The sequence below is a fragment of the Tupaia chinensis genome, unplaced genomic scaffold (genome assembly GCF_000334495.1).
Source record: "Tupaia chinensis unplaced genomic scaffold, TupChi_1.0 Scaffold000564_1, whole genome shotgun sequence".
Classification (NCBI taxonomy): domain Eukaryota; kingdom Metazoa; phylum Chordata; class Mammalia; order Scandentia; family Tupaiidae; genus Tupaia; species Tupaia belangeri.
The window spans coordinates 298,876-324,790 of record NW_006160077.1 but is presented as its reverse complement, the minus strand read 5'-3'; the positions used below and the strand labels follow the sequence as shown (position 1 = coordinate 324,790).

General features: G+C 38.0%; 1 protein-coding gene across 1 annotated transcript; it reads right to left on the bottom strand.

Annotated features, from left to right (window-relative positions):
• Positions 1-25,915, bottom strand: LOC102489561 (olfactory receptor 4A5-like). Its single transcript, XM_006157903.2, has 7 exons — positions 25,017-25,915; positions 24,909-24,936; positions 10,157-10,234; positions 7,384-7,478; positions 6,736-6,858; positions 937-1,076; positions 1-125 (listed from the first exon to the last, which is right to left on the bottom strand). The coding sequence occupies exons 1-7, from the start codon at positions 25,913-25,915 to the stop codon at positions 1-3; spliced, it is 1,488 nt and encodes a 495-aa protein (XP_006157965.2).

Below are 25,915 nucleotides of genomic sequence, written 5' to 3'. Positions count from 1 at the left end.
TTAAGCTATAGAGATTACACAAAGAAGAGCAGGGGTTAGTCTTGATGTAGTGGTAACAGGATGTGGCCTGAGCTCTGCAGCTGTGTCCCCAGAGCAGCCCCTGTAAATTCCACAGAATGCTCTGCCTGCAGGAAGGGTCAAGGAAAGGAAATGCTGCAAGACTTCTGCTATCTCCTTAAAGAGACATGTGATGTCTGTTCAGAGCATGTCCCCACATCCACAAAGCTTTTCTCAAAACATGTCCCTACATTTCCCCCGTTTTTGTTTTAAAGCCCACATGAACTGGGCTTGCCTAAGAGAGCTTTTGGCAGCAGGAGATACACATAGATATCAGTTGAATACCACAGTAGGTAAATAGGATAGCACAAAATATAAAGATTTCTCACAGAAATAATTGTAACAGTTTTTTTTTTGTTTTTGTAGGAATGAGATCCTGGTGGCAAGTGTAGAGAGTTGGATACACAATCTTGTACTTGCATACAAGTATCATTGTGACCTTTAGGTGGTTTTAGACATAGATCCCCAGTTATTTATATATATATATAATGTTTTTGTTCATATTTTGGGAAATAGTCAACTGTCGAATCTCTTCAAGGGTTTTACACACTGGTTGTAAATAGGACCCTAGTATATATTGAACATACTCACTATGTTGTAAACAAAAGGTAGTCAAATTTAACATTTGAGCCAATTTCATCCACATATTATGTCCAATGCACTGTCATAATTCACCTTGCACGGGTTCATGATTAGCAAGTGCTAAAGAGGGTTGACTTAACAACAGTAAGCATAACACACTGTCATTGAGTTAGCAGTCAATTTGACACAGGCAGCTATAAACAAGTTCTCAGGAGTTGATTCTTTATTTTGTTCTTTCAGCAGTTCCTGAGCATCATTTGTTAATGCTTTGATGTCACTGCAGGTGTTAGGACTCACTGTGGCTGGCCTTTTCTTTCTTTTCTTGGTCTTCTTCTTTTCCTGAATCTTCAGGTGTAATCTTGGTATCGAGCTTTGCAGTGTTTGATGCCATCTTATGGTGTGCAGATTGACTCACAGAGAAGGGATCCAAACCAGAGCTGTAGGAGTAAGCACAGAGAGAAACACTCTTCCCCAGGTTATTAAAGGAGTTAGACCTTGCCAGATCCAATCTGGCGACATCTTTTTTATTTTTTTATTTTTGGAAAGGTTTTTGCTCTAGGGTGCGTGCGCTCACCAGACAGACAGAGAGAGATAGAGAGATAGAAAGTGAGAAATCACCCCCCCAGAGGGGATGGCCATGCCACAATCCCTTCTTGTCCATTTTCCTCTCAAGATCTTGGGCCCGCACGCACACACACGCCCGGCATGAGTTTAAGTCACTGGGTCCAGGACTCAAACCACAGTCGACTACGTGGGAGTCCAGTGATATAGCCATTACGCTAACTGCTGGTCCCATCTGGCGACATCTTAAAAGTGACTTTTGCTTGGGGAAGTTTTTGTACTGCCAAGTAGTATTCCATAGACATAATTTTTAATCAAAAGTCAGATTTAAATTATTCTATTTAGATATGGTTAAAGAAAATGATTTGGCAGCACAGGTAGAGAGGAGCCCTAGAGTCCCCCTTTTTAGTTTTAAAACTAGTAAATTAGATCTATCTTTGTCCCCAGAGCCTGAAGAGCAGCCCAAGTTCCCAGCGACAGTTCTGCCCACTCAGAAGGGAGTCTGCCAACCATATTGAATTCTACATCCAGATTCTGCCTCACCTCCTGTCACTTGGTTAGCCATGGAAGCCCTGGGCAAACTTCACTTCAGATGCCCCTCTGAGACACCTGAGAGCCTCCCCAGATAGGCACAGATGGGGCTATTATGGAAGGCAGAGTAACCCTCTACTACCAGCCCTTTACCACCACCAATTTGCTTAATTGGAAACACCACACACCCCCTTTCTTGAAACAGTCATAGACAATGATAGATCTCATGGAGTCTATACTCCAAACCCATGAGTCCATTTGGGATGACTGCCGACAACTGATCCTCACCCTACTCAACATGGAGGAGCACCACAGGGTCCTTGTAGCAGCAATGGCATAGTTCCAAGAGCATGCCCCCAATGTCGAGGTAGATTCTGAGGCATGGGCCAGAATTGCCTTTCTTAATGAAAAGCCTAACTGGGATTTCCATACTGAGGATGGCTGTGCCAATCTGAGCAAGTATCAAGAGGCACTCCAGCAAGGGATGAAAGAAGGTGGAAAGAAACCTACAAATATGGCAAAAACTAAAGAAATAATTAAAAAGACAAACGAGCTGCCAGGGCTGATTTATGAGAGGCTCTGCAAAGCATACTGGATCTATACTCTGTTTGATTTGGAGAGCTCGTAAAGCCAACAGATAATTAATGCTGCGTTTGTTGCCAATCAGCCCCTGATATCTGTAGAAAATGCCAAAATCAGGAAGGCTTTGCTGGAATGAATGCCACCCAACTCCTAGAGATTGCTGATTGAGTCTTCATGAACCGAGACCTAGAGGAGAAAAAAGAAAGCACACTGGCAGATGAAGTAGAAAGCAGCCCTGCTGGCTGCTGCCCTCAGAAAACCAGATACCTATTCTGGCCCAAGATGGGGGCCAAAAATCAGGCACCCCAGGCTTAGACCATTCCAATGTGCTTACTGCAAAGAGGATGGGTACTGGAAGGACAAGTACCCCAAGTGGAAGGAAAATCAAAAAATAACCCGAAATTCACTGGAAGCCCCCAAGGCTTTCCACCCAGAGCCCCTGAGAGACTTCCTAGCCATGATAGAATCACAATAGGACATACTGGGATCCATGATCCTGGACCCCTGGGAGCCCCTGGTCACATCAAGGTAGGGGGCCAACCAATGACATTTTTGGTAGATACCGGCACTGAACATTCTGTTGTAACTCAGTCCCTGGTTCCCCTTTCAGACTGAAAAGCTACTGGGAGCAACTGGAAACACCAGAACCAGCCTTTCTTACAGGCAAGAAGCTGCTAGTTAGTGGAACACTTGGTTACTCATGAGTTCTAGTACCTGCCAAATTGCCCAGTCCCATTGCTGGGATGGAGCCTATTGACTAAACTTAGAGTGAAAATCAGCTTTGACTTATCAGGCTCAGCTGCTTTAACCATTAGCCTTGACAAAATCCTAACTGTGGCAGTGCACCAGGAGGAAGAATGGCAAATGGTTGCCCCTGAGGCACCACACGAAAATGATGAAGTACTTTCTTCACTTCTTATATATTTTTCTGCAGTCTGGGATGAGAGGAGCTTACCAGGAATGGCAATCAATCACTTGCTTATAGTGGTCAAAATGACACCTCAAGTGTAGCCTGTGCACTTTTGACAGTACACAATAAGCCAACATGCTAGACTGGCCAAAAAGAAGCACATCAACCAGTCCAGAGAGCTGGGATCCTGGTCAAATGCCAGTCCCCCTGGAACAATCCTTCCTCTGGAGACTATCAGACACTACAGGATTTGTGAGCTGTGAATGCCACCTTGGTGACCTTACATCCCACCATACAAAACCCATATGCTTTGCTGAGTGCTCTCCCAGCAGATTCAGAAAGGTTCACTTTTCTTGATCTCAAGGATGCTTTCTTTTGCCTGTGACTAGCAGCCATCAGCAAACTGATATTTGCTTTTGAATGAGAAGATCCAGACTCCCAAAAGAAAACTCAGTACTCCTGGTCCTGGATCTCTCAGGGCTTCAAGAATTCTTCAGTTTTGTTTGGATAAGCACATGCTGCTGACTTGGAAAATTTTTCCAAGCCAAAAGACTGGGTGCATTCTGCTTTAGTATGTCAATGACCTTCTGCTCACTGGAGCAACCCAAGAAAATTGCTGGAAGTGTTCTCAAGAGCTGCTCAAGCTTCTATCCCAGGCTGGGTACAAACTCTCAAGGTAAAAGGCCCAAATCTGCCATACCCAGGTACAATTCTTAGAATTCACTGTGACTAAAGGACATCATGCTCTTGGGCATGAATAAAAGCAGGTGATGTGTGGATTGCCTCAGCCCACCACCCAGAAGCAACTATGCAAATTCTTGGGAGACACAGTATTCTGTAGAATTTGAATCCCAGGCTTTGCTGAAAAGTCTAAGCCACTTTAAGAATTATTAAAAGGCCCAGAGGGAGGCTCCTTTGAATGGGGACCCCTCCAAGAGTAGGCTTTCCAAGATAGGTCAAGTCTTGGGAAACCCTCAGCTTTAGGACTCCCAGACATCATATATGAAAAAAGTAAGACAGCACTATGAGTTCTGACTCAGTCCACTGGGCCTTGGGAGAGACCTATTACCTACCTGTCTAAAAGATTAAACATGTTGGCATGTGGATGAATCCATTGCCTACAAGTTCTTGCTGCCACTGTTGAATCAATTAAAGAGGCAGACAAGTTAAATTTAGGCCAAGTTATTAATGCCTGGGTCCCTCATTAAGTGACTACACTGATAAACACAAGGGGATGCAAATGGCTAGCCAGCTCTAGGATGGCCCATTCCCAGGGCCTATTAACTTGAAATCCCCAAATTAGACTCTAAATTCTGCAGAACCTTAACCTTCAACAAGGAAGCTACCTCAACAAGGTAGCTTCCTCCCAGCTACCTTGGAACCTCCTGACCACAATTGGAAATAGGCCCTTGATGAAGTTTTTTCTTGACATCCTGATCTTATATACATACTGCTAATGACTGTCAATCTCACTCTCTTCAGTGATGGTAGGACCTACATGAAAGATAGTACTTGATATGCTGGCTATGACATTACCTCTCAAGAAACAGTGATTGAGGTTAAGGCACTTCCCCAAGGAAGTCTTCAGAGGCTCCCTTCCTCACAGAGAAGAAGGGAGTGTTCCAGGAAGACTGACATTCGGCCAGGATTCCAGCTTCCCTGAGCTGGTCAATATACTTCTGTATGGTCAGTCTAGCATCTCAGTTTATTGGGTACATCAAAGGCCAATGGGTTGTACCAGAGGTGTCAGTTTGACCACTACAGGTGGGTGGTTAATTGTCATCTCTGGCAGGCTCCCTTCAGCCCAGACTGCAGGAAAATCTCTAACAAGTGAAGAAAGAACTTTATCATCTCCACTGGGTGCCTCAGGGGTGAGTGTTCACCATTCCTCCTCTTGGGGCATTATCACAGTTAGGACTTTGGCAAGGCTGATGGTTAAAGCAACTGAGCCTGACTACTCAAAGCTGAATTGTACTCCAAGTTTAGTCAATAGGTCCCTTTCCTGCAATGGGACTGGGCAATCAAGCATATGTAATCAAATGTCTCCCTAATTGGCAGTTTCTTGCCTACAAGAAGGGCTTGTCCTGGTATTTCCAATGGAACCCATCATAGAAGTTTTTCGGCCTGATGGGAAAGCCAGAGGCTGGGTTACAACAATGTGTTCACCACCAGTATCTACCATAAATGTTATCAGTTGGCTCCCTACTCTTTTTTTTTTTTTACTTTTTTTTTTTTTTGGAGAGTTTTTTTGCTTTAGGGCTACTCCACCGCCAGACAGACAGAGAGAGACATAGAGACAAGAAAAACAGAGAGAGATAAAGAGATAGAAAGTGAGAAATCACTCCCCAGGGGTGATGCCCACACTGCAATCCCTTATCCTGTGTTCTTCCCTTGGGATCTTGGACATGCACCCACATGCGCCTGGCGTGAGTTTAAGCCACTGGGTCTGGGACTCGAACCATGGTCTACTACATGGGAGTCCAGCGACATAGCCATTATGCCAACTGCTGGTTCCCTCTTGGCCCCCTAATTTGATGTTGATCAGGAGCTCTCAGGGTCCTAGGATCATGGAATCTAGTTGGTTCTATTTTTATTCCATTATGGTTAGGAGGTCTCTTAGGGCTCTGGGTGGAAATACTTGGGGGCTCCCAGTGGGCTTCTGGTTGTACTTCCTTGGTTTGCCTTCTTCTTGGGATATTTGTCTTCCCAGTGTTCATCCTCTGTAGTATGTGCACTGCATTGGTTTAAGCATGGAATGGCCAGTTTTGGGCCCCCCTGTTGGACCAAGTGGGACATCTGGTTGCCTGAGGGCAGCAGCCAACAGGGTGGCCTTTTGCTTCATCCACCAATCTTCTTCCTTTGTTTCCTCTTAGTCTTGGTTCATGAAGATTAAATTCACAATCTCTAGGAGCTGGGTGACATTCATCCCAGCAAAGACTTCTTGCTTTTGGAGTTTTTGTATGAATGCCAGGGACCGATTAAGTGACAATGATGGCATTAATCATTTGGTGCCTTTCGGAAATCTCCACATCAAATATAGTATAGATCCAATATGCATTGCAGAGGCTCTCATAAAACTGCCCTGGTGATTCATCTGTCTTCTGAATTACTTCTGTAGTTTTTGCTATGTTAGTAGGTTTCTTTGTATTGGATTTCATTTCCTGTAGGAGTTACTCTAGATACATGTTGACATGGGTGTGGCCACCCTCAGTATTGAAATCCCAGTCAGGCTTTTTATTCAGAAAAACAGTTCTGGCCCAAGCCTCGGGATCTACCACATCATTGGAGCATGCACTTGTAGCCATTTCTTTGCTGCCACAAGGACCTTGCAACACTCCTCTGTGTTAAGTAGGGTGAGTAGTAGTTGTCGACACTCATCCCAGGTGGGCTGGTGGGTTTGTAGTATAGACTCCATGAGATCTATCATTACCTGGGTCTATTTCAAGTAGAGGGGTGTGGTGTTTCCAATTAAGCAAACTGGTGGTGGTGAAGGGCTGATAGTAGAGAGTTACTCTCCTTCAGTAATAGTCCCATCTACACCTATCTGGGGTGGGGGAATATTTGGGTCTCCTGAAAAAGTTTCTGAAGAGTAAGGTTGCCCCAGTCTGCTGTGGCTTCCTGGGTAACAGTAGGATCTGGGGGAAGCAGAATCTGGGTTCAGGATACAAGACAGCTAGCAGCCTCCCCCCTGAGCTGGTAGAGCTGGTGCTGGCTCATGGGGCTGCTCTTCAGGCCTTGAGAAAACAGATGCAGACAGAGGTTTTGAAACTGGCTCAGCCAAGACATATGGGAGTGGAACTGCTAATGGCTCCTCTTCTGGGGGACCCTGCTGGATTGGAGCTGTGGTTTTCTTTTGGTCAGTGTTTGGTACTGGGGGCATAAAATGGACAGCCAAAATAATGCATTGGTTTTCCCCTCTAATGTAGATTCACTCCCAGGATGGAGTGACTTGAGCTATCTGTAACCAGAAGTCCACATTGAGAAACTGCTCAGGGTCTCCAAAGGTTCCAGTAGCAACATTGTACATAGTCCACATGGTAGGGAGACGTAAGGTTTCTTGTGGCAGCCATACAACCTTGAAAGAAGGGCTCTCAACTTTTCTGGTTTTATTTTAAATCCATAATCACCAGAAAAGCCTTTTTTTAAATTAGTCAACATACAGTCCAGCATAATGGGCTTGAATGACTTGGACTGAGGTATTCCCATTATATCCTAAATATCGCTGACCTCTCCAGTTATCAAAAGCCTGCACTTCCTAGAAGGCAAGGGAGATAACTGGTTAGTGGAAATGATCAATGAGTAGTTCACTTGTTAACACTTTTAAATATTTATGTACCCAACACTAGTACATGAAAGAGAGACTGTTATATCTCAAGGAAGAGATATGTTGTAGAGTGCCACTAAATAAATGACCACCAAAGCCAGATTAAGTTTAAAGAGAGTCTTTATTAGTTGACCAGCAACTATTGCCTGAGGCTCAGGGGTCAAGAATCAGAACTATATCCTTGACTGAAATTTGAGTAGTCTTTTTATAGGGGGTCAGTTAGCAGGGGTTTCTATATAAGCAGTTACAGAAGCTGAATCAAGCAGGTTAATTATTTCTAGGGGAGTGTGGTTTTCATGCAAGCAGTTACATTGCTAAACAAAAGGGTTTGGGGCTAGTTAACAAAGACAGTAGCAGGTACAGGATGTCATTCCGGATACAGTTTTCTGTATGGCTAGCACGAGCTATTTTCTCATGGGAAGAGCAAGCAAGTTTTCAGAAGCAGATAGCCATGTTAGGGTATGGGAACAAAATGGGCAAACAGTTGTTGGTATGCAAGATCTAATATGTAACCTTCTACGGATAGGGTACAACACAATAATTGTTGGGGATCTCAACACCTCACTGTCTCACTACATATCAACCAGACAAAGGATAAACAAAGAGATACTAGATCTAAATGAAAACATAAATGAAATACACTTGATAGACATCTATAGAACATTTCATCCAACAACCACAAAATATAAAATTTTCTCACACCTACATAGAATATTTTTGCTTTACAAATTCAAATATATAGAAGCTATATACAGCATCTTTTCCAACTGTAATGTAATCAAACCTGAATCTCTACAGAGAGAGCTCTTGAAAATACACAAACATATGCAAACTAAACAACCTACTTCTGAATAACTACAATGACAGAAATAATTATGACTGAGTTAATAGAAAGCAACAATAATTTTAAAAATAAACCAAGTTTTTATAACCTATGGAACATAGCAAAAGCAGTCACAAGAGAAAATTTCACAACAATCAGAGCCAACAAGAAAAAAAAAAAACTAAAATACAGAGAGGTGGCAAATAAATAATCTAACAACACAACTCAGGAAACTGGAAAAACAACAACAAAAATACTAGGAGAAAGGAAATAATAAAGATTTGAGAAAAAGAAACGTAATAGAGACTAAAAGATCTATTCAGAAAATAAATGAAACTAAAAGTTGGTTCTTTTAGAAGATAAAATTGACACACTATGACCTAGATTAATCAAGAAGAATGGAGAAATAAAGCATATAAATCAAATCAGCAAGGAAACAACATTATTACAACGGATATAACGGAAATATGAAACATCAACAGAGTATAGTATGAGTGATTATATGCCAACAACAACAACAAAAAAACTAGAAGAGATGGACAAAGTTTTGGACATATGTAATTTACCAAGATTGGAACAGGAAGAAATAGAATGCCTCAATAGACCAATGTCAAGCAATGAGATTGAATCAGTAATAAATAATCTCCTTAAAAAGAAAAGCCCAGGTCCTAATGGCTTCATTTCTGAATTTTTTAAAGCTGTTAAACCATAACTAACCCTAATTCTCTTCAAACTATTTCTAACAATTCAATAGAAAGAAATACTTCATAATTCATTTTAAGAAACCTTCATCATCCTGTTTCCAAAGAGACAAGGACATAACAACAACAACAACAACAAAGAATACTACGACTCAATAACCCTGAATAATACAAATGCAAAAATTCTCAACAAGATACAAGTAAATCATATCCAACAACACGTTAAAAAGATTATACACCTGAGACCAGCAAATGACATAATTGGTTGTGTTACTGGACTCCTATGTAGTTGTCTACAGTTTGAGTCCCAGACCCTGTAACCAAAATCTCATGCTGAGAATATGTGCCTGCATGCCCAAAATCCCAAGAGGAGAATGGAGAAGGGATTGCAGTGAGGCCATGCCCCCTGGAGGGTGATTAAGATTCTCAGCAAAATTGGCATAGAAGGGACATTCCTCAACACAATAAGAGCCATCTGTTGCAACTCATATCTAAAAACTGTAATAAGATAAAGCTACCTACACTCTCCATTTCTTTTCAACAGAGTATTAGAAGTTCTAGCTAATGCAATCAGACAAGAAATGAAATAAAAGGCATTCAAGTAGAAAAGAAAAAGTAAATTATCTCTATTTGAAGATGATAAAATTCTATATATAGAAAATCCAAGTGTCCACAGACACACACACCAAAATATTCCTGTGAGTGATAAATGAATGTGGTAAAGTAGTAGGATATAAAATCAACATACAAAAATATGTATCATTTTAGACACTAGCAATTAAAAAACTGAAATAGAATTGAAGAAAGCAATCTAATTTGCAATAGCAAAAAAAAAATAAGATAAATAGGAATAAACCTAACCAAAGAAGTGAAAGACCTCTACAAGGAAAACTATAAACACTTTAAAAAGAAAATTAGACATGACACAAAAAAAGTGGGAAAAAAAATCTCATGTTTTTTGATCAGAAGAATTAATATATTCAAGGTGACAATCCTACCCAGATTAATCTACAAATTCAATGCAATACAATCAAACTACCAGAAATATTTCTTACAGGAATAGTAAAAACAATCATAAAATTTACCAGAATTATAAAAGGCCCCATATAGCCAAAGCAATACAATGCAAGGGTACTAACGTAGGAAGCATCACATTTCCTGATCTGAAAACATATTACAAAACAGTGATAATCAAAACAGCATGATTTTGGTGCAAAAACAGGCAGGTAGATCACTGGAACAGAATTGAAAACCCCCAAAAGACCTCAAGACACACAGTCAACTAATCTTTGACAAAGGGCACAAGATAATCCAGTGGAAAAAGAAAAATCTCTTTAGCAAAGGGTGCTTACAAAATTTGCATATTCACCTGCAGAAGAATTAAACTAGGCCCCTGTCTTTCAACATTAACAAAAATCAGTTCTCAAAAATGCACCAAGGATCTAAACACAAAACTGTAGAACCCAGACCCCAAAGCACAGGCCATAGTAGCAAAAATAGACAAATGAGACTGTATTTGGCTAAAAGGCTTCTGTTCAGCACAAACAAAAACAAAAACAGTAATTATAGTGAGTAGATAACCCTCAGAGTGGGAAATATATATCTGCAAACTATGCCTCAGATAAGGGACTGATAACCAGAATATACAGGGAATTCAAGCACCTAATCCATTAAAATAATTCAGTCCAAGTAAAAGATGGGCAAATGAGCTGAACATACAATTTTCCAAGTAAGACATACAAATAGCCAAAAAGCATAAAAAAATGCTTAACATCTCTAATAATGAGGGAAATGCTCATCAAAATCACAATGAGATAACACAAAACCCCAGTCAGAATGGCTAAAATTTTAAAAAAAAAATAGAGAATGATAAGTGCTGGCGAGGCTATGGTGTAAAGGTGATGGTGTAAACTCTTCTACACTATTGATGGGATTATAATTAGTGCAACTGCTATGGATAATAATATAGAGATTCCTCAGAAATATAGAAATAGAACTACTATATAATCCAGTATTTTCACTCTTTGGTATCTACTCAGAGTATGGTAAAACCTTCAGTCAGAAAAATATTTGCATATCCATATTTTTGTAGCAGTAGTTACAATTACTAGAACATAGAATTAACTCAAATATCTAAAAATAGACAAGTGGATTACAAAAATGTGGCTCCTGTGCTCTATGGAACACTATTCAGTCATAAAAACATGGAACCTGGACATTTGATATAAAGTCAATGAATATGAGCTTTATGGGAAAATAAATGAATAGGTCATAAAAAAAGAAAGAAAAAGCAAAAAAAAAAAAAAAAGGAAAGAAGAGAAGACAAAATACAAGAAAGACAGGAAAAAAATTCTTTAGGTTCCATAATCCTTTTCGGTAAAATATTTTACCACACTAAACATTTTATTTTTCTTTTCTTATTAGTTTTTGCTATAGGGCACATGTGCTCATCAAAGAGACAGAAAGAGAAAGTCAGAAATCACCTCTCAGGGTGATGGCCACACTGTAATTCCTTCTCTTCCAATATTCTTTCAGGATTTTGGGCACCCATGCACACATGCCTTGGGTTATCTTCAAGCCACCGGGACTGGGACACAAACTACAAGCTGACCATGTGAGATCCAGTGCCTTAATCTGTACACCATCTGTTGTCCCTACACTAAAGATAATTTTAAGAGGGCATTTATGAGCTAAAAATCTTCCAAACACCCCAAAAATGTTAACTCTCACTGTATCTATATAGAAGCTTTACTTTGGGACTTATTTAGAAGACATTGAAGAGATTATGCACCTCCTTGGTTAGATTTATTCTTTAATATTTTATTGTTTTTTGGCTATTGTAAGTGGATTGTTTTAATTATTTATTTCCTAATTCATTCATTATTATTGGACAAAAATACTACAGATTTTTGTATGTTGAATTTGTATCCTGTGACTTTACTGAATAAGTTTATCACTTTTAAGAGTTTTTGGTGTATCCTTTTTATATATCTCTATATAGATAAAGACATAGATATAGATTTTATGTCATCTGGAAATAAGAACAATTAATTTTTTTCATTTGTAATTGGAAAGTTTTCAACTATTCCCCATTTAGTATGATGTTAGCTGTGGGTATAGCAGATAGCATAATGTTTATGATGCTTTTCTTCCATGTAGATGATGGAGGTTCGAGTCCTGGACCTGATAACTTGAAGCTCATACTGGGCATGTGTGCATGCATGCCCAAAATCCTGAGAAGAGAATGGAGTAGAAGGGATCATGGCATGGTCACTCCCCCTGAGGGATGATTTCTCACTTTCTGAGTTTCTGTCTCTGGTGGGCACATGCATCCTATACCAAAAATATCTCTGTTTAAAGAGAAAAAAAAAAAACCACTAAAACAAAAAAACCTGAAATGGGTCTTCTGATCCTTTAAATTATCAGTCTTAATCAGAAAAAAAATTACGTTTTTTTCTGTGTCAATTGATATAGTCATATTATTTTTTAATCTTTTCTTCTGTTTATATGATGTATAACATTTATTGTTTGATGAATATTAAACCTTCTTTTTTTTTGAGAGAGAGATTTTCACTGTAGGGCGCGTGCGCTCGCCAGACAGACAGAGAGAGACATAGAGACAGAAAGTGAGAAATCACCCCCCAGGGGGGATGGTCACACCGCAATCCCTTCTCCTCCATTCTCCTCTCGGGATCTTGGGCATGCACACACACGCGCCCGGCGTGAGAGTTAAGCCACCGGGTCCGGGACACGAACCACGGTGGACTACGTGGGAGTCCAGCGACATAGCCATTACGCTAACTGCTGGTTCCCAATATTAAACCTTCTTCACAACACTGAGATGAATCCTACTTGATCATAATAAAAAAAATCATAAAATCTGTTTGGAATCACAAAAAGCCCTGTATTGCCAAGACAATACAGTACAAAAGGAATAAAGTTAGAGGCATTTCACTATTTCAAAATATACATCAAATCATAATAATTAAACAGCATGGCATCAGCCAAAAATAGACATATAGACCAATAGAACAACAGAGAATCCAGACATAAATCCAAAAACATACAATCAACTGCATTTTTTATATTTTCTTCACATTTAAACATTGTACCTCTCTATAGCAAACAATATAATTTTTTCAAAGTATGCATATTGAACTCTCAAATGAAAGATATTACATCATTTTCAACAGAGAACTTTATATTCTTAAGTTTTGTTTCCCCCCGAGCCCCTCTCACTCGCCCTTTATTATCTACTTCCCTCCCATATGGTCTCTGGTATCTCCATGAGTTCTCCACACTATTATATCTTCAGATCACTCCATTTCTACCACTGAGTGCAGATATTCAGGATATATGGAACAGGAATACACAACACAGTATTTGTCTTTCATATTCCAGCTTAGCATTAAATCTATAATTACCTACTTTACATCAAATGACAGGGTTTCATTGTTATTTATGGTTGACTAATATTCCATAGTGTACATGTTTCACTTTTTTTTTTCAATTCAGTCATCAGTTCTTAGGCACTTAGGTTGCAGCATTATTCACAATTGCTAAGACATGGAGTGAGATTTTTGACAACAATCCCAAGACAAAGCAGGGGAAAAAAGATAGTCGTTTCAAGTGCTGGGAAAATTGAATGTCCATCCGAAAAAAGAATGAAACTAGACCTCTCTCTCTCACCGTTTACAAAAATAAAACTCTAAATGGATTAAAGGCCTGGACATAAAGCCCACAACTATAGAACTCTGTTGGAAACATAGGGAAACACTTGAAGATATCAGAGCAGGCAAAGATTTCTTATAAGACCCTAAAGCACAAGTAACAATAACAATATTGGTAAATGCAATTATGTAAAGCTAAAATCTTCAGCCCAAAAAAGGAAATGATAAAGTTAAAGAAACAAACTACAGGATGGGAGAGGATATTTTCAAATACTACCTCTGACAAGGGATTGATAACAAGAATATATGAAGAATTCAAACAACTGACCCACCATAAACAAATGAATACCCCAATTTAAAAATGGAAAATCAATCCAAGCAGACAACTATCAAAGAAAAATCTTAAAATGACTAAAAAACATATGAAAAATGTACATCTATTATCAAAAAGGAAATCCAAATTAAAACTACAATGGTATATCACCTGAGCCCAATCAGAATGACTATAATAAAGAAAAAAGAAAAAAAAAAAAGAATAACAAGCACCAGCTAGATTGGGGAGAAAAGGTACCCTTCTGCACTGTTGGTGGGAATGGAAATTAGTATACCCATGTTGTAGAACAATATAGAGGTTCCTCAAGTCGAAAAGTAAATTTTGACCTAGAATATGACCAGTAAACCCACTATTGGGTATTTACACAAAGGACAGGAAATATCTTGGTTGGAGAATTATTTGCACATCCACATTTATTGGAGAATTTTTCACAATAGATAAGACATTATGAGTGCCCACCAACTGATGAACTGATTAATACAATATGGCACTATATACAGTGTAATACTACTCAGGCAGAATGAACAATAATATCCTATCTTTTGACACAATGTGGGATGAATCTAGAAGATATAATGCCAAGTGAAATTAGGCAGGCTATGAAAGATAAATACTATATGTCTCTTCTTTATTATTTTTTTTCTTTTCTTTTTTTGGAGAGGTTTTTGCTATAGGGCGTGTGTGCTCGCCAGCCAGACAGAGAGAGAGATAGACAGATAGAAAGCGAGAAATCACCCCCCAGAGGGGATAGCCACGCCACAATCCCTTCTCCTCCACTCTCCTCTTGGGATCTTGGGCATGCATACACACGCACCCGGCATGAGTTTAAGCCACCGGGTCTAGGACTCAAACCGTGGTTGACTACATGGGAGTCCAGCGACATAGTCATTACACTAACTGCTGGTCCCACTATACGTCTCTTCTTAATATATATCAAATTTCCTCACTCTATGGTAGAAACTGAAAGACTTAAAGACATGGAAATAACAAGAGCAAGAGTAGACACCAGAGAGTACATGGTATCAAGGGCATGGAATAAGTTCAGAAAAAAATTATTAGCTTATACAAAAATGCATGTAAACAAGGCAGTTAGGTTATATAACACAACAGACTAAAAAAGGGTGTTGCCAATCTCATATATACCTTTAAAAAATATAATAGAACAAACACTGGTTACACACATAATGTAATGTTCAATGCTGAAGATGATAAATATGTTTATATGCGCAACTTGACTACCATACACTGTATGCATCCTTTGAAATACAACATTGTACCCCACAAATGTGTACAACTATTACATGTAAAATGTAAATTAAAATTTAAGAAATAAGTAGAAGAGAACATCATGGGTGATAAATGGAAAATATTGGTGAAAATATAACAAAAATTTCAGTTAAATAATATAAATGAGTTGAAGAAATCTTTTGTACAACATGGTAGCTATAGTTACCAATAAAGTTGTCAGTACTGAGTGAACTCAATGTAAAAGAAGACTCTACAAAAGATCTTGGTTGTACTATAAATTATCTTGACAAATAGATTTTACAACCACACAAACTCAATTGGACTGGAACATTTTTATATCAGAAAGTAATATAATAGGGGCCCCTGGCAATCCCGAATAGAAGCTTCATATTGCAGTTCTCTAGAATTTTTCATGATTAAATTCAATCTTATTTTGGCAAAAAACAATCCCTTTGATTAAGCAATTCAAAGCTTGCTAAAACCACAGGATAAAGACTAAATTCAACCATTGAAGTACAAAATTCTATGAAACTAAAATTTCCACTTTAAAGTAGGTGTTATTTTATCCAAAAATTATAAAAATAGGTAATTGCATTCCATTTTCAAAAAATATATTTCTATAATTGCCAAGGACAATGCACTCATTAGAGAAAGATGGAGAGGAAAAGCATGCCCAACAGAACATGGTCACACTACAATCCTTCCACCTCATCAGGATTCTGAGCACACATGCACATGCACCCGCTATCCCTCCAAAGTCTCCAGACTCACTGCAGTGAGTCATGTGAGATCAGGATTTCAGTACACAGTACTTATCCAATGCGCAATGGTGCCAGCCCTACAATAAATTTTTATTTTTATTTTATTTATTTATTTGTTTGTTTATTTACTTATTTATGAGAGATTTTTGCTAGAAGATGTGTGTGCTCACCAGAGAGACAAAGCAAACCCTCCCCCCCTCCCCAGGGGATGGTTGTGGCCACACCACAATCCCTTCTCCTCCATTCTCCTCTCAGGATTTTGGGCGTGCATGCACATGTGCCTGGTGTGAGTTTTAAGTAGTCAGGTCCGGGATTCAAACTTTGGTCAACTACATGGGAGTCCAGTGACATAACCATTATGCCATCTGCTGGTCCTACATTGCATTTTTAGATGGAAATGGTTTATAAAAATGTGGGCCTAAGTAGGTGCAGAAGGCAAAAGTAATTTGATCATACTACTATGAATTTTCACAGTATGCTGACTTCAAGCAAAATGTTTTTATACAGTTCCACAGGGTGGTCCTGAAAGGGAGAAATTGCAGGTAAATAACACTAGCAAGCACTACTTCAGGAAGTATGTCTAGAAGCAAAATTTGTGGCAAAAAAAAAAAAGGAGAGAGAATGTCCTGGGGTAAGGATATATCCCATTTATGTATTGGACAGGTAGTACAAAATTTGGAGAGAATATCTAAATATTAGTGACAAAAATGTACAAATAGTTTGTAGATGGGGCTTTCAGAATAGACCCAATGTCTAAAGATATTGATATTCCACATAAATTCCACCAGACATCATTGAGAAGACTCCTGTTAGACCCAGTTGATCCATTTTTAAATGTCAGTCAAGTTCCAAGCACTCAGTGTTTTCTAAATCTAGAAACTGGTTGTAATTATAGTTGCATAGCATATATGTGCTCAGTAACCTGGATTTGTCCTCATCAAGGCCACTACAGAGATCCCAGTTAAGTACCAGTTGTTATTAGGGGCCCCATCAGATATCTGATGTCCGATTTGTTGCAGTAGATACAATCAAACATGAAAGAGGTGGTTATTTATCTTCATGGGAATAGACATTTTCTGTTTATAGCACTACCACACATGGATTTACAACTCATTCCATTCATTGCCATGAAATACTTCCCAGCATTACCTCTAACCAATAAACTGATATTTACACAACGATATAGGGTCATGACCATAAACTTCACTCATCTACAATTTCTCCATTGCCAAGAAGTATCTGACATGATAAAATGGTGGAATCAGAGGCTGAAGGCTCTCCGCAATGCCACTTGGGAGGTAAAGACATCGAATAATCGAAAGAGGTCAAGGTGCCAATTGTTTTCCAAATTAATTACACACTTAAAACTGTCAGTTAAAATCCTAGATTTTTATAAGCTTCTAAAATTATTCTAATACTAATTTTGAAAAATGTTTTAGTAAGAGTCTTTTATCAGATATCAAAATCTATTTACATTGGGAACCAGCAGTTGGCGTAATGGCTATGTCACTGGACTCCCATGTAGTCGACTGCGGTTCACGTCCCGGACCTGGTGGCTTAAAACTCACGCCGGGCACATGTGCGTGCGTGACCAAGATCCCGAGAAGAGAATGGAGGAGAAGGGATTGTGGCGTGATAATCCCCCCTGGGGGGGATTTCTCGCTTTCTGTCTCTATGTCTCTCTCTGTCTGTCTGGCGAGCACATGCACCCTATAGTGAAAATCTCTCCAAAAACAAAACAAAACAAAATCTATTTACTGGGGTAAGGATATATCCCATTTATGTATTGGACAGGTAGTACAAAATTTGGAGAGAATATCTAAATATTAGTGACAAAAATGTACAAATAGTTTGTAGATGGGGCTTTCAGAATAGACCCAATGTCTAAAGATATTGATATTCCACATAAATTCCACCAGACATCATTGAGAAGACTCCTGTTAGACCCAGTTGATCCATTTTTAAATGTCAGTCAAGTTCCAAGCACTCAGTGTTTTCTAAATCTAGAAACTGGTTGTAATTATAGTTGCATAGCATATATGTGCTCAGTAACCTGGATTTGTCCTCATCAAGGCCACTACAGAGATCCCAGTTAAGTACCAGTTGTTATTAGGGGCCCCATCAGATATCTGATGTCCGATTTGTTGCAGTAGATACAATCAAACATGAAAGAGGTGGTTATTTATCTTCATGGGAATAGACATTTTCTGTTTATAGCACTACCACACATGGATTTACAACTCATTCCATTCATTGCCATGAAATACTTCCCAGCATTACCTCTAACCAATAAACTGATATTTACACAACGATATAGGGTCATGACCATAAACTTCACTCATCTACAATTTCTCCATTGCCAAGAAGTATCTGACATGATAAAATGGTGGAATCAGAGGCTGAAGGCTCTCCGCAATGCCACTTGGGAGGTAAAGACATCGAATAATCGAAAGAGGTCAAGGTGCCAATTGTTTTCCAAATTAATTACACACTTAAAACTGTCAGTTAAAATCCTAGATTTTTATAAGCTTCTAAAATTATTCTAATACTAATTTTGAAAAATGTTTTAGTAAGAGTCTTTTATCAGATATCAAAATCTATTTACATTGGGAACCAGCAGTTGGCGTAATGGCTATGTCACTGGACTCCCATGTAGTCGACTGCGGTTCACGTCCCGGACCTGGTGGCTTAAAACTCACGCCGGGCACATGTGCGTGCGTGACCAAGATCCCGAGAAGAGAATGGAGGAGAAGGGATTGTGGCGTGATAATCCCCCCGGGGGGGGATTTCTCGCTTTCTGTCTCTATGTCTCTCTCTGTCTGTCTGGCGAGCACATGCACCCTATAGTGAAAATCTCTCCAAAAACAAAACAAAACAAAATCTATTTACTTGAAATAAAATAAGGAAGTATTGGCTTAGGGATAACTAAGTAATAAGTAATCAAAGAAACATAGTTTCAAAATAGATACACATCTCTTTGGATATTAAATATAATAAAAATTGCATTTATTAGGAAAGAATGTTAATCAGTATATATTAAGCGAGAACATATAATGACTCTCCTTCATAGCCTGGCTTTCTTCACTCAGCAGTAAGTCTTCCATATTCATCCACTCCCTGTCAAAAGCCAGGGTTTTGTTTTGTTTTGTTTTGTTTTGTTTAGGGCTGAATAGTATTCCATTGAGTAAATATTTTTAATTTATTTATTTTTCATTTCATTTTCTTTTGTACATTCAATCACATTATTATTTATCTTACAAAATGGATATTTCAACAGGAGACCATCTCTCCCCAACACAGTTGACAAAACCACAAAACATCCTCAACAGACTATACCACACCTCCCTGTGACATCAATACTATGCCTCCCTATTTTTCTTCTAAATGTCCTTCCTCAGACCCTCCTCTTGCATACATACTATATCTGGTATTTATATTTATGTACTGTGTTTCTATATCCTTTGGTGAATTAGTTTCAGTCATAGAGTACAGATACTCAGTATATATTAAGCGAGAACATACAATGCCTCTCCTTCTTAGCCTGGCTTGCTTCCTGTCAAAAGCCAGGTTTTGTGGTTTTTTGTTTTTTGTTTTTTTAGGGCTGAATAGTATTCCATTGAGTATATGTGCCACAGTTTTTCTATCCATTCATCTGTTTGTGGGCATTTGGGTTGTTTCCATGACTTAGCAATTGTGAATAGTGCCACAATAAACATCGATGTGCAAACACTTTTCCGATTAAGTATTCTTCTGTCCTTTGGGTAGATACCAAGGAATGGGATTGCTGAATCATATGGTAGTTCTATTTGTAGATTTTTGAGGAATCTCCAAATTGTTCTCCACAGTGGCTAGACCAATTTACATTCCCACCAGCAGTGTAAGAGAGTTCCATTTTCACCACACCCCCTCCAGCACTTATCATTCTTTGTCTTTTTAATCTTAGACATTCTGACTGGGGTTAGGTGATATCTCATTGTTGTTTTGATCTGCATTTCTCTTACAATGAGGGATGTTGAGCATTTTTTCATATGACTTTTAGCTATTCTTATGTCATCTTTAGAGAGTGGTTATTCCAACTCTTTCTCCCATCTTTTAATAGGATTGATTATCTTTTTTTGAAACAGCTGCTCCAATTCCTTGTGACCCTTATCTGATGCAGTTTACAAAAATATTTTCCCATTCTGTGGGCTGTCTATTGACACTAATTACTGTGTCTTTTGCAGAAACTTCTTAGTCTGATGTAATCCCACTTGTCTACTTTGGGGATTATCAACTGAGAAGGTTAAGTATATTTTATAAATTAGTTTTTTAAAAATGATTTCAAAACGGGACCAGCAGTTAACATAATGGCTATGTTGCTGAACTCTCATGTAGTTGACCGTGATTCAAGTCCTGGACCTGGTGGCTTAAACTCATGCTTGGAGCGTGTACGTGCATGTCCAAAATCCCGAGAAAAGAATGGAGGAGAAGGGATTGCAGCATGGCCATCCCCCCTGGGGGGTGATTTCTCACTTTCTGTCTCTCTGTCTCTGTCTGTCTCTCTGGAGAGTGCACACGCCCTGTAGCAGAAACCTCTCCAAAAAAATAAATAAATAAATAGGTTTTCAAAGCAACAGAAAACCAATAGTAATAATAATAGGAGTAAGAAAATAAATAACCTGTTCGAAAATGGGCAAAAAAAAAATGCAAATACATACTTCTCAAACAAGAGTTCCAAATGATTTTAGATAGATAATAAAATGTTCAAAAATCAATGATCATCAGAGAAATATGAATTACAGTCACAATTAAAAAATCATCTCATACCTGTTAAAATGACTATTACTATAAAGATGAAAGATAGTTGTGGAAATAATGTGGATAAATATATTAGCAAGGCTGATTGTATATAAATCAGTCCAGCCATTATGATAAACAGCATGAAGTTTCCTCAAAATTAAGAATAACTCCACTATAATGTCTAGTAACTCCACTACTGAGTAGTATCCAAAGGACATGAAACCAATATGTCAAAGAGATATCTGCACTTTCATGTTTTGCAACATTATTCATAGTAACCAGCCAATGTATATATACCACTTTTTAAATTATGATATGTATACACAATGGAATATTATTGAGCCTTTAAAAAGAAGAAAATTCATCCATTTGCAAAAACATGGATGAAATTGGAACATTATTGTAAGTGAAATAAGTCAAGCACAGACAAATATCACATGATATCACTTATAAATGGAATCTAAAAAATTACATTCATGGAATTAAAATGCTACTTTCCAGGGGCTAGAGTGAAAATACTGGGTAGAGGTTAGTCAAGTGATATGAAATTTCAGTTAGACAAGAATAAATTCAAGTGATACCTTGTACAAATGGTGACTGTAGCTAATAATAATGTATTATATTCCTGGCCATTGTTAAGAAAGCAAATTACAGGGGCCAGAAGGTGGCATGGTACTTAAGGTGTTAGACTCTCACACTGCAAACCAGGGTTTGAATCCCAAACCTGATGGTTTAAAAATCTTGCTGGATGTATGGCACATGTGATCAAAATCCCAGGAGGAGAATGGAGAAAGGGTTGTGGGATAGCCATCTGCTCTGGGAGATGATTTCTCACTTTCCTGCTCTCTCTCTCTATCTCTCTTTCTGGTGAGCACACACACCCAATAGCAAACACCTTAAAAAAAAGTAAATTATAAGTGTTCTTACCACAAAAATTAAATGTATTTGAGCTAATACATTTAATAGCTCAACTTAGCTATTGTACATTGTTTACGCATGGGTCAAGTCAACATGTTGTACATGATAAATAGATGCAATTTTTGCCTACTTAAAAATAAATATTAAAAAATAAAAATAAAAAGTTCAATAAAGTAGTTCCTATTCATTGAATAAAATGGTAATAGTGTTAAAAAAAGAGACTCTATAATACATAAAATATTGAATTAGTATACATAATTCCTAAGGAACTGCAAAAAATTAATTATAATGGGTGAAATAAATGATTGGCAAAAGACATAAATACTCATTTTATAAAAGACTGGAAAAAGTCAATGTCCAATAAGCAGAGAAGAATATGCTGGGGGCCAGCAGATGGTGTGATTAAAGCACTGGAGTCCCACATGGTCATCTACATTTCAAAGTCTGAAAATCACGCCAGGATAATGTGTGTGCATGCCCCAAATCCCAAGATGAAAATGGAGGAGAAGGGATTACAATGTGGCCATTGCCCTTGGGGAGTGATTTCTCATTTTCCCTCTCTTTATGTCTGCCTCTCTCTCTCTCTCTCTCTCTCTCTCTCTCTCTCTCTCTCTCTCTCTCTGGTGAGCACATGCGCCTTATGGAAAAAAAAAAACTAACAAAAAATATTTTAAAAGAATATGGTCAACTTCAACAGTCATAAAGAAAGAAAAATAAAACTGCAATAAACTCACAGACTTACACCCGTTACATTCACAAAAATGTCAATAATCTTACAGTATTAGGTGTCAATAAGGAATTAGAGTAATGGGGCTCTACTCTATATTTATACTCTATATGAATAAATATTTCACATCTGGTCACACACTACTGGTAGGAATATAACTTATAATACAACATTAAAGAAAACGTTGCTATCATCTATAAAAATGAATGTGTAAACATCCTGTTTAACCCAAAAGAATTCCTCTCTGGATACTCACGGAAACCATATAAAACCTAGACATAATACAGAGCCACTGACTGAAGGAACACAAAACCTGTGGCTTATCCCCATAAGGAACAACGTACAGCAAGGAAAATGATGGGAGTAAAGCCACAGAGCAACATGATCAAACCTACGAAAGTTAGCACTGTGATTAAAAAATTCAGAAACCTATGTACTGTATTATATAATTTTAATAAAGGTAAGAAAAAATATAAATGATATAATTTCAGGATACATAGTGTGTAATTAGACTGTTTTTAACTATGATTACCAAAAAGGTCAGCATTGGAATTACCTCAGAAGAGGTAGAGGAATGGCATCAGGAAGATATAGACAGGTAGTTTTAATGATATTGATAATATTCTAGGTAAGAGACTATAAAAAAGTATAAATAAATTATACATAATAGATATTCATAAAATTATAGTTTTTAAATAATAAAATTTAAAATATTTTTTCAGTTAAAAGGTAAAATCTTACAAAACATAGATGATGTTCTGTATAACAATGAAAACAATCCTCTCTTTTTCCTGTTGTGATGTCCCAAGATGGCTGTAGACTGAGAAAAACGTGTTATAAAGTTTTGTCTATGCAAAAACAAATAATTTTGGGACCAGCAGGGGGCGTGGTGGTTAAGGAGCTGGACACGCCCACGTGGTAGACCATGGTCTACCATGGTTCGAGTCCCAGACCTGGTGGCTTGCTTTCTCACTTTCCCTCTATTTCTTTCTCTCTGTGTCTCTCTTTCTGGTCAAATTAAAATAAATAAATGAATAAATAAAATAAAAATAAAAAACAAAACAAGAAAAACAAATCATTTTTAAATAAAATATTTAAGTTGAATAAAACCTTCAGGGGACCCACTGCATATGCAAAATAACACATTTTTTTTTACTCATGTAGTCCACATAATAAACATAAATAGCCCTTACCTAGTCTTTGAAAAATAGCAAAAATGTATATAGTGACTAGTGGGAAAAATTGTAAAAGTATGGTTACCCGTTTGGATAGGATGACTTTCAAAATAAAAATGAAACATCTCTTATACAATCAAGAATTTATTTTCACCATCAACCACATTCCATTAAACAAAATGATTCACTGATGGTACCTTTAACCAAACATCGTATCATTTACCATGCAAATATCCTGAATTGAAAATTTGTAAACATTAACTTGGGAAATGGAAGTAATTTTCAGGTAACGTGCATAATGTAGCTACAGAAAGTTGGCTATGCTGATAAAATAATAAATATTAATATTTAAGAATCACTGTTTGGGGACCTGTAGATAGAATAATGGTTACATTACTGTACTCCCACATAGTAGGCCTCAGCTGGAGTTCTAGACTTGGCAACTTAAAACTGATGCTGAGCACATGTACATGCATGCCCAAAATCCTGAGAGAAGAATGGAGAAAGGATTGCAGTGTGGCCACCCCCCTGAGGGGGTGACTTCTCACTTTTTCTCTGTCTTTCTCTCTCTCTCTCTCTCTGGAAAGACATGTACCTTACATCAAAAATCTCTCAAAAAAAATCACTGTTTTGGGGCTAACCTATGGTGTATTAAAGTAACTGGATGCCACACACGTATTTGACTGTGTGCTTCAAGTTCCAGACCTGGCAGCTTGAGAAACTCATTGGGCATACATGTGTGTGTGCCTAAAATCCCAACAGTAGGAAAAAAAGGAGAAGGGAATTCAGGATGACCATGTCCCACAGGAGGTACTTTCTCACTTTCTCTCTCACTCTCTCTTTCATCTCTCTCACTCTGTCTCTCCTCACTACCCTCCAAGTGAATGCACACACCCTTTGGCAAATAAAAAAGAAATTACTCTTTTTATTCTAAAAATTTGTTCTAAGTATTGAGTAAATTACTTTGCTATCAATTTGGGTGATGATAAGTTTTTGAAAGTATTCTTTTTCCTATTTTGAAAAGAAATAAACACTTTCTTTTAAGTTCTATTTCAATATAATGAGTTACAGGGTGAGCTTATTTTATTTTTACATGTTATAAGACAAATAGTCTTTCAGAATTTTTCTGTTAGATTGATTCTAATTTTAAAGACTAACTCTTCGTACTTTTTTATGGTTCTGTATAAAGAAAGAGAAGCATCCCTAGAGAGCCCATTGAACTGACTGTATTATCCATTGTTACAATTTGTTGCCTGATTGCTTATTCATAATTAGTAACAGATATGTTCAATGTGGGAGACATATTCTCCTTCCTATAGTTAATTTTTTACACCAAAGTTTTTCCATAGCATTTTTCATGTCTGAATTTCGTAAGGTGTATATCAAAGGATTCAACATGGGAGTGATGATTGTATAAACCACAGTTAGGGATTTATCAATGTGAAAGTTGGAAACAGGTCTAACATACATGAAAATACATGGAACAAAAAAGAGAACCACCACCATGATGTGGGAGCTACAGGTAGACAGAGCTTTGCGCCTCCCTTCCTGGCTGTGAGTTTTTAGGGAATTTATGATGACTCCATAGGAGATTAGTAGAACAATAAAGACAACCATACAAATTGCTCCACCATTGGCTACCACAGTGAGTCCTATAAAGTAGGTGTCAGTGCAGGCAAGTTCCAGTAATGGATACATGTCACAGATGAAGTGGTCGATGACATTGGGGCCACAAAAAGGGAGACTATGCACAAATAGAAGTTGAACCGCAGAGTGCACAAAACCTCCGACCAAGGCCACCACCAGCAGCAGGATGCAAACCTGATGATTCATGATGGTCAAATAGTGCAGTGGCTTACAGATGGCTACATAACGATCATAGGCCATTGCCACCAGAAGAAATACCTCCGCACCCCCAAATAAATGTTCTATAAAAAGCTGTCCCATGCAGGCTGGGAAGGAGATAGTCTTTTTATTATATAGTAAGTCTGTAATCAATTTGGGTGAAATGGCAGTGGAATAAACAGCATCCATGAGTGACAGATAGACAAGGAAGAAGTACATTGGAGAGCCCAAGGATGGGCTGGCAACCACTGTCACCACAATGAGCAGGTTGCCCACCATTGTCACAACATATATGAATAAAAACATGAAAAATAATGCTTTTTGCCCAAGAGGATCCTGAGTAAGGCCCAAGAGGATAAATTCTGTGACATTGTTACTCTGTCCCAT